The following is a 16,672-nucleotide window of genomic DNA, read 5'->3' on the forward strand; positions in this document are numbered from 1 at the left end:
ATATGAACACAGCATCAGAAGCTGGTTAAAGGGAAGGTATAACAGACTTCAGTCTGTACAAAGACACAGAGACACAGTAATCTTCACCTTGCTCCGCTCTTGAAAGTGGTCCTGTTGGTCAGCTTTCATAAACTGTGTTCCTTTTTTTCCACATTACTTTTGGGAGAGATCCCAGAAGAGATTTAAAGGGGTGGAGCTGACTGCTAACTGCAGGGTATGAACTCTGCATAAACATGTCATTTCTATGTAAACAGCATCACTTTCTATTAACATCACAACATTCAGGTTTAGAACAGGCAGGGCAAAGACAAATGGGTATCAGTGCAATTGTTAAAGATACTAAAACTACTCTGAAAGAGTAGTGATGGTCAAGAGAATTTCCAACTCAACAGCCAACATATCATAGATCTTTTAAAGCATTCAAAATATCTTCTACTGATGAGAGCTGTGAATTTATATTTTCTCTTCTAACTACTCCAGCATAGTATTTCTCAGCTTGAATGAGCGGGCAAATGGATTTTCTTGGATTTCACTAAGATTTACCCACACATACAAAGCTTCTTAGCTGCCCAAAATTTCAAAAGGCTTCTCAGTATCCCTAAGTCATTCACGTAATGCACAGTTTTGCCCATAACACCCTTACTGATCCCTCCTGCTCGGCATTCAATCTTTCCTTACAGCATCCCGAGCACTTCCAAAGGTGGGAGCGGCATTCCCGGGCAGCCTCACGGTGCCACTGATGCCACCTGGTGGCAGCGCTGGGGCAGCGCACCGAGCCTGCTGCTCCCACACACAGGGCTCTCTGAACGGGCAGGATTGTTCCCTTCCGGGAAAAGGATTTTAAAAAAAGTACTAACAGCCCATTTAAAAGTAAGTACTGCCACTGCTTTAATAAGCAATTCAAATGAAAGAGAAGATTTGGGGGTTTTTCATAGAAAATATTACTACAAACCTGTAATAGCAGCAGTTTTTAATTTACTAAAACCTGCAGTCTATTAGCAACAGAACATACACAAAAATATCTTTGTTTATACAAATAAAATTAGGTTTTGAATATTCACAAGGTAACATAACAGAGCAACATCTTTCTTCACACTGATATTCATTAGTCAGATCAGTTGTGATAGAAAGGCTTTTTACAACACTCAGTCAAGCACCATGGCTGACAGTGCATTAAGATCTCTCATGAATGGATGAGCCGACAGTATCTGATCAATCTTCTGTCTTTGATCATAATCAGGAAAGATTTTTATCAGGGCTTCTCTGAGCTGTACTGTTTCTGAGGCAGATCTCTGTGGTGGATGAGTCTCTACGTTTTCTTCCAGCGGAAGCCACGGCGATGAACGGCCATCGCGCGCTCTGCCTTCAGGCTGTCGACTGCTGCTGGGTGCTTTGGGGATGAAGAAAGGTGGCTCAGAAGAATATTGTCCACTGCTCTGAAAAGTCTTTTGTGCTGAACGAAAATCCCTGTGGAACAAAATAAAAATTTTTATTAAATTAAGCTAAAGGAGATGGTGGCTGTAGCCTCTGTACAAGAGAGAAATGTGTCTAACTTACACTTCACTGCTGCTCAGCTAGTTCCTGACTGGAATCAAATGACAAGCATTCTTTCAAAGTGAAACAAAACAGAAGGTTTAGCAGTTCTCAGTTTGAATCTGGCACAACTAAGAACATTGATATCACCTCAATGTGCTGTGAGTACTTTATTTGACAGGATACAGCAACAGTCAAAGCTTATTTATGAAGGTATGGATAAAAAGATACACTGAACACATATACACTGATTCAGAACATTTGAAAATACTGACAGACCAGAGGGGTTTCCAGATGCTCCATGAGACTATTCCTCACCTATTTTTGCTCTTGACTGTGAGTTGTGCTCACATTTAGATCATTCCCTTGTATAACATCCTTGATGGGGCAATGAAGTACTTTTAGCAATGTCAGGATCTGAACACTCTTCCTTATTGAGATTTCATTTCAGACTTTGAAAAGTTATTGCTACTCTACAAACTGCCAGCACTACAAAATTTAAGGCCCAGTCTACTTCATATGCCACCAGATAAATACAGAAATGTGAACTGGAACTCATGTTACAGTCTAGTTTCCTACCACCAAGGGAAAGAGTATGTAAATTACAGAGCTCTATTTTAAAAGCATTTGGGTTATGACACCTCCCATTACTCATGTGGAAAGGCTCTCTAATTGCTCAAGATTCTTCTAGTTTCTGATCTTATTCCTGGTGCCATTTATGCTTTCTGCATCATTTAACTCATGTAGAAAAGTCTCAGAGAAGGAACAAACTTAACTCTTTACACTGGCAGCTTTTCTGTCTCATCTGTCCCCCCTCTCCACGCCAAACAACCCCAACAGAAACCAAATAAACCCCAATGCCAGTTCCAGTTCCAAGTTTACAAATAAGAAACCAAGCTCTTAACAGGCCTTCACAAAGAAGCCTCTCTGCAACCCTGCAGTGATCACACTTACCTCTCAGAACACAGTTTGAATTTTATTTTTCCTCAGACACAGGCAGGTAAAACAGTCCAAATAACATCTCGTAAGGGTTTTGTGACAGAGCTTAAATATTTTCTTTGCATTTCCTACTGGAGTTCTAGAACTGAACTTGCTTTTTTAATGTCAGCACGCTTATTTTCATATCAGCTTGTGACCTATTGGTATGTATATGTTTCACTTTTCTCAAATGTTTCTAATAGATGAGATTCCTCCTCATTCTATGTATTCATGTATTAAATACAGCTTAAGAATTGGCCTTTTCTATTGCCAATTTTTAATTACCTCGCTTGTTTTTAAAAGCTCTCTCAATACTCCTCAGAATTATTAGCATTTATAATTCGTAAGCTGGTGAAAGAAGAGCAGATTATTGTGCAAAACAGCAAACTAATCTTCAAGTCTTGGTAGTTAATGCAAAGCAATTTCATACTTTGAATATATGCACATTTAAAAAGCATGTTAATCTTACAGGAACAATATATGTTCATTAATATTTATAATTATTACTCAAATATAAAAGCATTTAAAAACAACGCCTCAGAATTTAACAGCAATACTGTACCCTCAACCACCAGGTGAAATACCTCTCCAGTGACAAAAAACCTGAGTGCAGAGTGGTGGTAGCATCTACTGTCCCACTGTGAGTAAGTGACCACCAAGGTGTTTGAGATAACATCAGTGTCATTAGCAGGATGTCTGACTACCACATACCCAAACCACTGGCACCTCAGTGTGCTGTTAACACACCTTTGAAAGCCACCACAATCAAATCTCAAAGGAAGTTCTTGTCTTACTTATCTTAGTTCTGAGAGACATCTTGATTAGACACAAATGTCACCACCAGTTTCTGAACAGGAAAAATATGGTTTTTGTTAAGCTACTCTATATTATACAGGGCTCTTGCTTCATTTTACTGTGCTTTTACAGTGTTTGAGTGAATCAAGTAAACAGTTTATTTCAAATGTGAAATCAAAACTGTCTCAAAAGTGAAAACAGTGCTTATACCTAGAACAGCCTTCACTTCGAAGGAAGTCATCTAATCTGGGTCCATTTCTTCCCAAAGGATCATCAGGAACCATAAATATGTCACCAGCAAAAGTGTACTGGAGCAACCTGCAAGAGAGTTCTTTTGATATTATTAAATAACAAGGGACTACACCCTTGTCCTTCACCTTTGTAGCACAGGACAAACTTAGAGTAGGTGCTATACACGACATCAGGAATCACTGAAGTTTAATTAGTAAACCCACTTGAGATACAACCAGCATTCACTGTCAAAATGATCCAATGGGAACTGAAAACTCTTCCCATTACACTGCAGAACATAGAGTTTCTCTTTTTTTTTCTTTTTTTTTTTTTTTGACAGCAACTGTTTTATGACTGCAAATTTTTGTAGCAAGATCAGGACAGACTTTTCCAGGTGATTAAAGAAGACTTTCTGGTTGTTCTAACTCCCCTTCCTCATAAGGATCTTCAGTCATGTAGCTAAAATGCCCATGTTACCAGAAAGCCACAAAACTAGCAAATGTAGCATTAGCTGTTTACAGTTAAGACATGAAGCTATTTTTTCTGGAATCATTTTGGGATAGGGGGAAATTGAAGAAAAACCAGTTAAACTAAAATTTGTCTGCAGGGAGAGAATTTGGTGCAGCGGAATTTCCCCAGAAGTAAAACTAAGAGCAGATGTTAACACACGCTCTTAAAAAACCACAGACTCGAGATGACGTGCCAAATTCTTGCTACAGTTCTGTAGAACAGAACCTGACTTGGGCAGAATTCACTCAAGAAACAGTGTAAATACCTACATGATTAGCAATATCAACTCCATGTTCTCCCAGCTTTATTGTGAGAAGCCAGGGCAATTTGTAATCACTTATTTCATTAGACCTGGTCACTGTAGCAGATGTACCCTCAGAAGATGTCAGTGGGAAATTTCAGTGACAGATTATTATACCTTAACAGTAAAGTGATCTGATTCAACTGAAAGGGAAAAAACCAAAACTCACCCAAACCCAACAACAGGGATATTTGATAGCTAAGTGAACTCAGTCCAAGGGACACCCAACATTTGCAGGGAAATGGCTACACGGATATGCTGCAAGTGCTCATTTTGTTTAGCTACCAATCTGTTGTACTTGAGTAAAAAGTGATTGATTCTGAAACCTCAGAAGTGATACTGTGTGTGCACCAGCTACTGTGTCTTCCTGAAAAAAATGAACTTTTAAACAAGAAAGGCTGTTAAAGTGCACTGCAAAGTGTGTGCTCTAACAGGATCCAACACTGAGCTTCACAGGTGCTATAGCTGTGCTGTTACACCAAACTCCTATTTATGTGAGCAATTAACAGACATACATTAGAAAATATATGAATAATAGGGACATCAGACTACTCAACACGTGAGTATAAGGCCATGAATCAACATCGTGAAACACAGACACTACTTCCTCCAGATCTAGCAGAATTCCCTGATAGATTAATTATGAAGGCAGAGTGCCTACAACTGGAAAGACAGACAGCCTTTTAAGACTTCATAAAAATTCAGTGATTACCTTTTTTGAATAATTTCTCTCCAGGCAAATGATTCTGTCACAAATTCTCTGAAGTTATCATTAGTCACAATAATACCTCCAGTTTTATCAGCAAGGTGTAATAAAAACCTGTAAAAATCATTTCAAAGATCATTAAGATTGCTTTGCTGAAAATGATCCAAAGATCTAGAAAACTAAACACTTCATCATCCAAAAGCTATCTGTTTGCATGAAAACAAGCACTTTGATTACCAGGAAATGACTCTGTTTTGACCCACCTTAGCCAATGTTTTGAGTAGCATGCATTTATTTAGTGCAGCAGAGTCTTTATGGGAGGTTTTCTTCCCATAAAACAAACCACACAAGCAAAACCCCCCAAGCCTCATGATCTAAATATTTGAAGAGGTAAATGGCTTGCTTTATGGAACAGTACAATATTTGTTACACATTCCAACACGAACTCATTGCCTTGTTCTTTTTTGCTTAGCATTAATATCTATGTTCTGCAAGACATTACTATGCATGTTACTCGTTCTGTCAACGCTTGTTAACAAGTTGTTGTTAAATAAATTATGACAAAAATTTATTAAAAATCCCCATATCTGCGTTCGTTTTAACCTCTCTGAAAACAAGCTTTTTGCCATTTGAAACTATTTTAGCAATGAGATAATAGATGGTGTCCTTTTAAGGAAAGTGTACGCTTGTAACAAAAGTGCAAATATGTTATCACAACACTTATTTCCACAGTAATCTCAACTGTAAATACTGCACCCATAGCATTATATTTGAAAGGCTGGGTGTACATAAAAAACATTATTGTGCAAACAACTCCAATTTGGCTGCCTGGCACTTTTTTTTTTTTTTTTGCTACAAGGTTAATAGTTAAGAAATCAGAGTCACTATATTTTAGCAAGGGAGATAGATTAAGTACACTCTATATACTTTTGCATATCAGAGTTTTGAAATCAGGTACTGGATTGTGCAATCTAACAAAAATAGACATGCTCATGACACAAGAACTTGACAATTTTGTAGTCAGAAAAATAAAGTAGGAGCAGTTATTAGTAGGAAGAAACCAAAATCCAGCAAACTGAAGTGATCTGCAAAACACAATTTCAAAGCTGCAAGCTGTGTATCCATGGAGAATTAGGAAAACTGGTTGTGGAAAAAAGACAACCCAAATAACTGAAGCAGCATGTGCTTTTAACTGTGTCTCAGGACTGGGAAAATCTGGCAAAAGGAAGCACCAGGAAACTCTGACAACACAAACTCCTAAAGCTCTACTGTTTCGTTCACTGAAAGATGAGCCCCATATTTTGAAGCTGATCTCTGGTGCTCAAATTAACTTGGAAATTTACTGTTACAGATACACTGCTCCAAATACACAGCAATGTTTTTATGCCACCATGGCATCAAGAAAAAAATGGAGCTAAATTGTACCTGATCAGTCACTGATTGCCCCAACATAAAAGGCAATTTAGGGATAGACTGATGATCAGGAAAGCATAAAACCACTACTGGAGGATCAATTTCCTCCTCAATACAAATGATGACATTTGAAATGGACTTTTTTTTTTTTAAATTGCCATGAAAACTTGCCATTTCCCATGACTTTCTGAATACACAGGAATGTTTCTTACAACAGCAAAATAATGCAACAGATGTAGAGCTCAGTCTTAAGCTGGATCATAGCTCTGTCTAGAGAGGTTGCAGAACTTGCTAATAGAACCACTCATGAAGCATTAAGGTTTTACAACCATTAGTCAGATGTTTAAAAAGATTTTAGAATGATGTATATTCTGTACCTGTCGTCATGAGCAGCAATTCTTGCTCCTAAAACCATCCTTGCAGGGGTTAAAGACAATATTCCAACATCCTGGAGCTGTGTTAAGAAATCCTGCTCTGTTAAAACATGATTTGACAATTAGTCTGACAAAATTAGCAGAGAAGATGGGCTATTTTTGTACCAAATTATCTATAGAAATTACACTGATAACAGAAGAACTGCTAATACTATAAAAATAGGGAGGAAGAGGTCAAAACAAGAAATTAAAGAGCAAACAAAAACCAAAGCAGAAAGGCCTCCCCTTATGGCACCCCAGTTTGCCTAAAGAGCATTTCAGTGTCACACTGCATATGGAAACCCAGTCACACATGCTGAGCAGCCAGACTGCTGGTGCTTAACGTTTCACAAAGTATCCCTTCTCCATTCATTCTTCACAGAAGTATCCCAAGAAATAGTTACAATCCGTTTTAATGAAGAAACATTAGGAAATTTCCCTCACCTGTAATGTAAGGGTCACGTCTTGTTCTCCACTGTGGAACAAACACAGTTATATTTCTGTGGCCACGCTTCCAAAAGTAGTCAACAGCTATTGCAATTCCCCGACAGGAGAAGAATTTCCTTAGACCATGACTGGGGGTGAAAGAGAGACAAGGGAGATTAAATTCACAAAGGTTTTACTACTCTGAATACAAAGAAAATGGAACAAAGCCTTGCAAAGTGAAGGAGAAAGTTACACAAACAGTCTCAGCAAAAGAAAAGGCAGATGGATGTTACAGATGAGGAATCTTACAAAGGGAAAGAGATCCTCAGCAAGGGAATAGATACATCACTTGGCAACTTTATAGATCAGTCTCCTTTTAGTTTCTTGGGCACAACAATATTGTGATAATCAGAAGTGGGTTTAACTTTAAAAAAAAGAGGCCAATAGTGATGGTTTCTGACATCTACTGACTATGTGTGTATATATATTATTTTATATATATAATCCAATATTGTGGTAGTTCCAAATACAGTCCTGCTACAAAATAGAAGGCCTTTGGTTTACCAAAGGTTGACCAAGGATTACACATGGGAAGTTCTTTAACAATTCAAGATATTAAGGCCTCTTCTCCCTTCCTTTACACAGTCTGAGCTATTGTTCTGAAGCAAAACAATGAAATTTCTTTGACGAAATATTTTCAAAACATTTAATTTTTGTGTTAATCTTTTTCCTCCATTTAAAAACATAAGATGCTCATTATCTGTTTTTGCAACTCACTTAAGTGACTTTCCAGAAAATCAGCAATTGCAAAGATTTGAGTTGATGACCTTGCAAAATCCCTCCCAATTGGAATTCTCACTGATCCTTTATGCCTATTTATACACAGCACAAATCTCTCCTTTAGCAATTAACTGTCTAATGAGACTCTGGAAACTGAGTTTCTGCGGAATAATAGAAAAGATTCTTAAAATAAAGCACAGAAGATAGAATCAAAACCACCTTCCGAGTAAATTCCTACCAAACACTATTAGCACTTTACATAAAGGCTAAATCCAGTTTTCATTCAGAAACTTTTCCCTGCACATTTTCATAGATTAGAGGCCACACTTAGACAAAACAAAGATATGCTTTGCTCGAAAAGACACACTGATTGAGCACTGAAGGCATGAGCAGACAAATCATTTCTTGCAAAATAGTGCCCAGTCTATGTTTTGAGTTAGATCTTAAATCACTGCGGAAGTTTTTGGTACATAAGTGAGCGAGTGGTCTGTGTATTTGAAACTGCTCTCCCAGTTAATATGTAATTGCATATAATAAACCTAATAGTAAGCCCTGTTAGTTCTGAATGGAAATCATCTTTAAACTCTAGTTTATCCTACCAAGACATCTTCCCAACAAAATGGTCTTTAAAAGATTTCCATGGAAAAATTTTACAGTGAAACTCGGCCTTTAGTAGCATTCATTTATCCTTTTCCGAGTTTGTAAATTCCTTTTAAAATAAATTTATCAAAATTTAAATCTGTTAAGGTTCTCTGAATTCGGAGAGGAATTCTTTACACAGAAAGGCAGAAAAATGAGTAAGCTACTTCTGAAACATAAAAGGCAAAAGATCTGACTTACAGAGTTTCCAGAAGAAAAAAATTACTATGCCATGCTTGCCCTAATAAAATTAGTCATTCTTGATGTCAAGCACAATCAAATAAAAGAATACAATTATCACAAGCAGCGCAAATTAGCAAACAGCAGGTTGCCTTCTGGGACATGCAACGTCTTCCCTTTGGTTTTGTAACTAAAGTACTGTTACACATGAGTAGTTTGGCTGCTGAAGAAACTCCATCAAAGGTATTGGCAAAAGCAGGGTTTAATGTGAATTTGTCAACATACAACTCTACGGAATTTGGTGCTAATGTTCACTCTTGTGAACTTGTGAACAGTAAGTTCATTACTTACTACACAAATTAAAGCATACAAAGGAAGATCAAATTAGAAGCAATTCGGAATGATTTACACCGAAGCTGGGAATGCAAAGATAAGGGTGCAAAAGGGTTTAGCAGTACTTAATCACTGAGTACTTGAACATTTGCAAAGCGATTCCACTGGGTTCACTACAGTCATAACAGTGACCTAACCAGAGATTTGAGATGGTAACACTCATACCATAACCAATTCACATGCACACAGGTAAAGCAATGTGTACCCCTACTTCTCTGTGCGTAAAATACCCATGAAAAATTCACTTCAGGTTCAGTGAAATGTTCACATCAAATCTCTTTGCATTTTCCAAAGGCAAGGGTTGCACCTCAGGAAGTGTGGAGAGGTTGTGTGGGAGCCTCACTGTCAGTGTCAGTCCTCTGAGTATCACAGACTCGAGGATTTGTGATCTCTGAGCTGTGTCCAACTCACAGGGAGAGCTCAAAGGGCCTCACTCAGGACGGCTCTTTATAGGGCCACAAGATGACTGACTTTGGTCATCAGTGAGTTTGCATCCTGGCCACAACCCAACTCGGTAACCACTGGGCTTTCCTCCCAAAGTGCAGTAACAATGTGCCACAATTCAGGTAAATGGCTTACAAAGGCTTCCAAGGATAATTGCTATCCTTTGTTTCCCACCTTGGCTGGGCAGCTGATGTTTCTGATTGTTCCCACCTCTACCATGGAAGAGCTCCTGGTAGGATCAGAGAGTGCCTCATGGCCCAACTGACAGAGTCAGGGGACACTTCACTGCTCAAGGCAGTTTGGTCAAGGCTTATCAAGAGCTTTTGTGACTGCAGAACAGACCCAAGAACGAGGGGGAGCAGGGCAGGGGATGCACCACCCCAAATACATATCGTTTACAAACTGTTCTAGAAAATATAATTCCATCCAGTTATTCTTTCATTATGAGTTTCTTCCACATTTTAATAAAATTTAACTATCTGGATATTTCAGTCTGCTTCCAAAGACCTGTTTTCAGCATACAAAAAGAGGTAATTTTTAGCAGCTAGGGTAAACTCTGGGCTTTCTTTCATTCCTCAAGCACACTGAAAGTACAGCTAACAACACTGCAATGTCCTGCACATGTAAAAAGAAAAAATTCTACAGCTTCTTGTAGTTTTCCAGACCTAGGACATGAGGCAAGCACTGAATCAGAAACCCATATAGCATTAGTCTAAGCATGCAGGTAATGCATTAATACCCACGCCCATAAAAAACCCAACCCAAACCAAAACCCCATGGTACTCAGGGGTCAAAAGAAGCCCAAACCAGCATAGGCATAGAAGCAGTTGTCAGTAATTTCAAGGTACTGAGAAGTAAAACCGAAAAAAAATCAAAGCAAAATTGCAAACTATGCTTCACTTTCTAAGATGCAAGAAAATAATGAGGCTTTATTCAGCCAGAAGGAAGCTGCAGAATACCTACATAATAAAACCAACAGGCCCCCATGCATTGATTATTTAGTAGGACATTTAAATATCTCAATGGTTCTGCTCTTTTGAGGCAGCTCTGTCCCTTAAGTTCCATAAGAAGTTTTCACTTGGTTGAGCAGCAGGTGTTATATAACCTCTTTTTGGGGACTATATGTCAACAGCATCCAGGTATTCTGCCCTACTTTAACACGGGGTGTGTGCACCCAGCTGGTGTGCAAGGCAATCCACTTGATGGATGAAGGAAACACTAGAACTCCAATAATGCACACATATAATTGGCAAATACACATATATTGGGATGCATACTCAAAGAATTCTCTATTCATGGGGTGCTCAATCCAAAAAAGTTAGGACACCACTGCCTACAGTAGTCTCACAGTCAGAAATAAGCAGATGTTTATTCACCATCTTTTAATTAATTGGTTTCAGATGTATATAGCTGTTAAAAAAAAACAGACACAAAACCCCATGAAATGATCATGAAATACACAGACGAAAAAAGTATTTTCGTATTAAAAAAAAAAAAAAGACCAAGAGGATGCAAGAGGATGCAGTACATTTGTTATTTCCCACATGACCCCCACAATTTGCATCTTTCTTCCACTAATATGCATTTTTAAAAGTTCAAGGTCGTTTATGACTCATTTGCAACTTGCACTTTTGCATCACCATTTCGAAATAACAGAGTCTGAACAATGAGGAAATGTTTACTTTAAGAACTATTCACTGTAGCAAAACATTGTGCTTGAATTAAAGCAGTGTCAAGAGTTCTGGATAACATTAGGCATTCCCTTTAAATTTAGCAAGACTATGACAGAAACCCTTAATTCTCCAGTGACTGACAAGAGAAGTTTTATTGCTGCTAGTCATGAGGGGGCTCTGGGCTCTGAACGTGGTGAAACCCAGTCATGATCAGCACCTTCTTCAGTGAAGATGGCTACTCTCAATCTCAATTTTTTATTATGAAGATTTACCATTACTAGTAGCTGACAAATCCTGCAGTGTACAGGACTGTTGCTCACCAAAAAACATAGCCAGCAAAAACTTTACACTTGCCACTGCAACCTCTTAGCCCCCATACCATTTGAAAGTTCACTGAACTGTTAGTGAAGAGATAACTGAGAATAGCAATACTCACGAAATTGCAACATTGCTTCCATCAATAATTATGTGTTTTAAATATGGTTTCCCAGGTTCATTTTTCAACTCCAGTCTGTATGGCTTCTTCAGAGAGTCCAAAAACCTTTGAACTCCAGTAACTGAAGGATCAAAATGATGTCTGTGTGGTCCCACTGCCTCTCTATCAGGATTTGAAGGATGTATTTGTGAAGACAAGAAGTGGTCTGGGACTGAATTTTCACAATTTGAGGTTTGGGAAAAGCGTTGGTAGACAGATTTTGCTTGAGCAGAGCTGCAGTGTCCCAGTCTGTCTTCAGAAACAGGATGACTGTTCTGTACAGTTGAGGGCCCCGCAGATTTTTGCTGAACTGCAGTTTTACTCTTAGTTGGGACACGCTGCACATCTGAGCTCCCCCTGGCTACAAAGTCAATGTCTTTTAGAGCTCCAGCTTGTACAGTGCTGAAAGTTACCCTGCCATCACTTTCTATATGGTTTGACCTTGAACTGTGACTCTTACCAGGGCAGTGAATGTCTCTCTCTTTATAGCATACAGCTGAATTTCTGCTGGAAGGGGAAGCAGGTTTACATACCACTGCATGCATTTTATCTTCTGCATCAACTTGCATATCTGGTACATCTCTTACTTTGGGATATTCATTTTTTGTCTCCTTTGAAATATGACTGGATTTAAGTGGACTTTTCCTAGAAATACATTTGTTTTCTACCTTTTGGGAATTACTTGCATTATTTTCTAAAGGAGGATTGACAGTTCTAGGCTTTTGAGATGACTGTTCACATTCTTTCTGAAATTTCAAATTTTCCTTTTCAATTTCTTCCAGCAATATTAATGGTTCCACAGATTGCCCTAGGATACCAATAACTTTTTCTACAATATCTTGTGAATACCCCATTGTTCTGAAAAAGTTCACAAGAATCTTATATTCCATTTCTTCACTGATATCATCACCTTCTTTAAGGCAATAAGTAGGATCATCTGACTGAGCATCCCTATCTGAAAGCAGATCAATAACTGCATCACTGTCTGAACGACTACGGTGTGAAGAAGACTTCACTTGCTGATCGTTTTCCAAAGAGAACTGCTTTTTAGAGAGCCTTTCCTCCTCCTCAGATGATCTTCTTTTACATGACTGCCTTTCTTTAAATGCCACTGCCTCTGGCAGAGATTCATTTATGGGAACAAAACTTGTTTCAGGAGCATCAGAAAACACAGTGTCCATTTGCTTTGTAAGCTCAGTTACAGGTGTGCCAGCCTTGTTTCTTGCTTCCTCACCACCTGCCCTTCCATCTCTGTTTGTAGCAACTACTTTGGAAGCACTGTGCTGTACCAGCCCTGCTGGGCTTTCAGAACCTGTAAGGTCTATGATATCGCTCTCCACTGCACAGAAGTCAGTTTGGGTGAGAGCCAGGAGTTCTCTTTTTAGTGCACTAGGCAAAATCAGTAAATCCATTGTATACTTATCTGCATGTGCTTCCACAAATTGCCTGAATTGCTTTTTAATCTCAGATTCATTGTCATTTAGCAAGCTTTCATTATTCTCAAAAAGCTTCACAAACTGCTGAACGTGACTTTGAGCCATAACAACAGCTTCTGCACCCCCCTTAATAACAAGCAACCCCATTTCCAGCACTGATACATCAGCACAGGTATCCTGAATAAGACTGTTGAGAAACAGGCTCTGAGCACCAACAAAGATGCAGTGCATGTCCTTTGGGTAGTACTCCTTCTCTTCTAGTTCAGGTTCACACAGTCCCTTGATATACTCCTAAAAGGAGAAAGAGAGGAGAGTGAATAGTTTTGAAAAGCCAATATATTCAGTTAGTTTTTATTAGGTCAGTACATTAGAAAACTAAGTAAATTTAGCATAAGAAATGCGAGAAAGTAAATACTTTCTGTTACCCAGTAAACTGGGTAACAGAAATAAAATACAGTTCTCTGAAATGATTTTTAAATGGACCTCATTGAAGCCTTTCTTTTATATCCTATTGTTTATAAATAAATTTACTTGAAACTGATAGTAACAGGGTACTTAAGTTGTAGCTCAAACAGTTTAAAAGACAAGTCAAGAGACTTATTTTTCCATCCCCATTCTTTGGTCAAAGAGAACATACACTTCATGAACAAATGCCTGCCACTGGAGAATTCTACCTAGTTCATAAATCTGAACTTCTAAAACCAGTTTCTAAGGAACACTTCCCAAGGCTTATCCCAACAAGAGCTATCCTATATTTTTGTTGCTGATAAAGGACTGAGAACTCCAGGCTCCAGACAGTTCTGTGTTCCTGAAGTTCAGGTTTTGCAAAGATTAAAAAAAAAAATTAAAAATCCCAGTGCTATTTCTGCCACCTAAAAGTTACTGCAGTTAAATTCACTACACTACCTTGTTTTAATGTGTTAAGAGTTCAAAACTCTGCAATACAGTGTATTATTTATTATTTCAGGTAGCATTATTTTCCCCCAAACTGTCTTTTTCTGTGCTTAAAATTCTGTAATGCAGTGAAACCAGTTTCTAAACTGCAGTCACTGTATTTGTAGACTCCCAAGTGCACCACGTTTTAGTATCTACCTTTACTCTCAAAAACTAAACTTCTTTTAAATGGAACTCAAAGCCAATACAAGGTAAGGAATAACATAACACCACTTCCTTGAGTTTGAGTTACATCATCACACAGGTATCAAGGCACATGAACACAAACTGCTTCTGCAGCAAAGCCACAGGATTACTTTCCGTGTCTTAGTCATCAGATGACTGCTCTTGCAGAGCAACAGGACAACAACAGAACTGGTAAAAAGGATATTCAAAATCTGGGAACTTTTTTTTATTAACTAACACTGAAGGATGAATGCATTGCATGTGACTGATGAATTAAACCACAAATTGCTATCATCAAATCCTTTAAAGGGAGACAATAAAGATATGCAGTTGACTACTTTCTAGCCAGTAATTCCACCAAACAGTGTCTGAAAACTGCTCTACATGCAAGTCAAGTTCCTCACACCCTTTAAAGTATTAGATGTAAAAAACATTTTCTATGTTGTTAGGAAAAGCTGCAATTAGAATACTGAAGTCTTGAGCTATTTATTTCAGGCTTAAATTTCCTAAAAATAAAAGGAAGTTGTACTGCAGATGCCTGGAAAAAAAGAACAGCTACCTGTAACAGTTTCTGGAGTTTGAGCCCATGCAAATCGGTCTGGTGTAAATGTCAGTCAAATATTCAATGTTTATAGTATTTTCCTGACAAGTCTTATGCGTTGCACAGTTAAGGGATCAAGCTTTTGAAAGCAGACTGCCAAGTCTGTGAATTAAGTCCCAAAATACATGCTCAGGATCCCCATAACGTCTAACCGTATTTAAACAAAGAGACGGACAAACACCCACATACTGAGATTTTGGTTTTGAAAGGTACCTTCAGCCCACCAAGCGCTCACACCAAGTTCTCATCACATGACTCAAACAGCTCTACTTGCCAGGTTCGCTATGAGTAATACTAATTTCAGCATTACTGCTGAGAAACTCCCCCCAAGTGTTCGTTGTACAAGACATTTAACACAAGATACTTCACAGCAACCGTTGTCCCGGTCTGAGACAAACAGACCGCGTTTACTGTTGAGACAAACTCAACACTTTTAGTGTTCGATCTAGGAGAGCCATCTGCTCCAGCACACAGCCTGGGGAAGGGGCGGGCCCTGACCACTATTAACTAAGGAAATATCAGCTCTGGTACTGAAAGCTTCGCTAACGAGCTACTAAATGCCACAGAATAGGTGAACTTTGTAAAGCAAAACATGGCAACGCCCAAACAACTCCGAGGGATTTCTTGGCTTTGGGAGGGAGTAAGAAGGAAAGCGAAACATCCCAAGTCTGGCTTTCCAACAAAGCCCGGCCCGTTCTCCCCGCTGTGACCCGTCCCCAGCCGCGGGCAGGAGCGCCTCACACCAGTGGACTCTGCCCCTCCCAGCCAGATTGTTTCGCTTTATTCCCTATGCTTGTGTCAACACGGCCGGAGACTCCCTGGCACCGGGCACACCCCCACCTGCCATGCCAGCATTTCCTCCTGCGGCTCCCGGTTTTTCCCCCACGCTTTCTCCTCCGCCCCGCGGGCCCGAGCCGGCCCCAGGGTCCCTCCCGCCCCCCCGCCGGCCCGGCCCGTACCTTGGCGCTGCTCACGGCCTTCCCTCCGCCCGCCAGCTGCACCCAGATCCTGGCGGCGGCGGGCGGCGACAGCGCGGGCCGCCAGTCCCCCTGCGCGCCCAGCACCGCCAGCTGCACCTCGAACAAGCCCTCGATGCGGCCCCGGCTGCGCTCCAGGAGCCGGCTCTTCTCGGCGGGCACCGTGAACTCGTCCAGCCTGGGCGCGGGCGCGGGGCCGCGCGGTTCCCGGCGCGCCGCCATCAGCGCGGGGCCGCTCGCGATGCCATCGCGCCGGGAAAAAACAACGACGCCGGGAACCACAACACCGGGAACAACAACACCGGGAATCACCGCGCCCTCCGCTCCGGCCCGCGCGTCATCGCCCCGCGCCTGGGTCGCGCAGGGACCACCCCCGCCGGCGCCGCCATCTTTAGCAAGGGCGGTGGAGACATGGCCCCGCCCCCTTCGGGATCGCCCGCCCACGGCCTGACATGGCCCCACCCCCCAGCGGGATCCCCCCGCCCACGGCCGCGCACGGGCCCGCCCCTCAGAGGGATCGCTCCGCCCACAGCCGGGCCCGGGCCCGCCCCTCAGAGGGATCGCTCCGCCCACAGCCGGGCATGGCCCAGCCCACGGCGGCTCCAGGCCCCGCCCCGCCTCCTTCTGGCCCCGCCCCCCGCCCCTCGCG

The 16,672-nt window shown here is 40.6% G+C and overlaps 1 protein-coding gene across 2 annotated transcripts; it reads right to left on the reverse strand.

Annotated features, from left to right (window-relative positions):
• Positions 1 to 863: 863 nt before the first annotated feature.
• On the reverse strand, positions 864 to 16,444 carry N4BP1 (NEDD4 binding protein 1). Of its 2 annotated transcripts, XM_064671133.1 has the most exons (7): positions 16,006 to 16,427; positions 11,852 to 13,617; positions 7,325 to 7,455; positions 6,845 to 6,941; positions 5,061 to 5,168; positions 3,517 to 3,624; positions 864 to 1,467 (listed from the first exon to the last, which is right to left on the reverse strand). In XM_064671133.1, exons 1-7 carry the CDS (start codon positions 16,243 to 16,245, stop codon positions 1,146 to 1,148), a joined length of 2,772 nt encoding a protein of 923 aa, XP_064527203.1. In that variant the 5' UTR covers positions 16,246 to 16,427; the 3' UTR covers positions 864 to 1,145. The 2 variants fall into 2 exon arrangements, with proteins under 2 accessions (XP_064527203.1, XP_064527204.1); XM_064671134.1 differs by lacking the exon at positions 3,517 to 3,624 and having other exon boundaries at positions 16,006 to 16,444.
• Positions 16,445 to 16,672: the final 228 nt, after the last annotated feature.

Source organism: Pseudopipra pipra, chromosome 14 (assembly GCF_036250125.1).
Source record: "Pseudopipra pipra isolate bDixPip1 chromosome 14, bDixPip1.hap1, whole genome shotgun sequence".
In the NCBI taxonomy this organism is placed as follows: domain Eukaryota; kingdom Metazoa; phylum Chordata; class Aves; order Passeriformes; family Pipridae; genus Pseudopipra; species Pseudopipra pipra.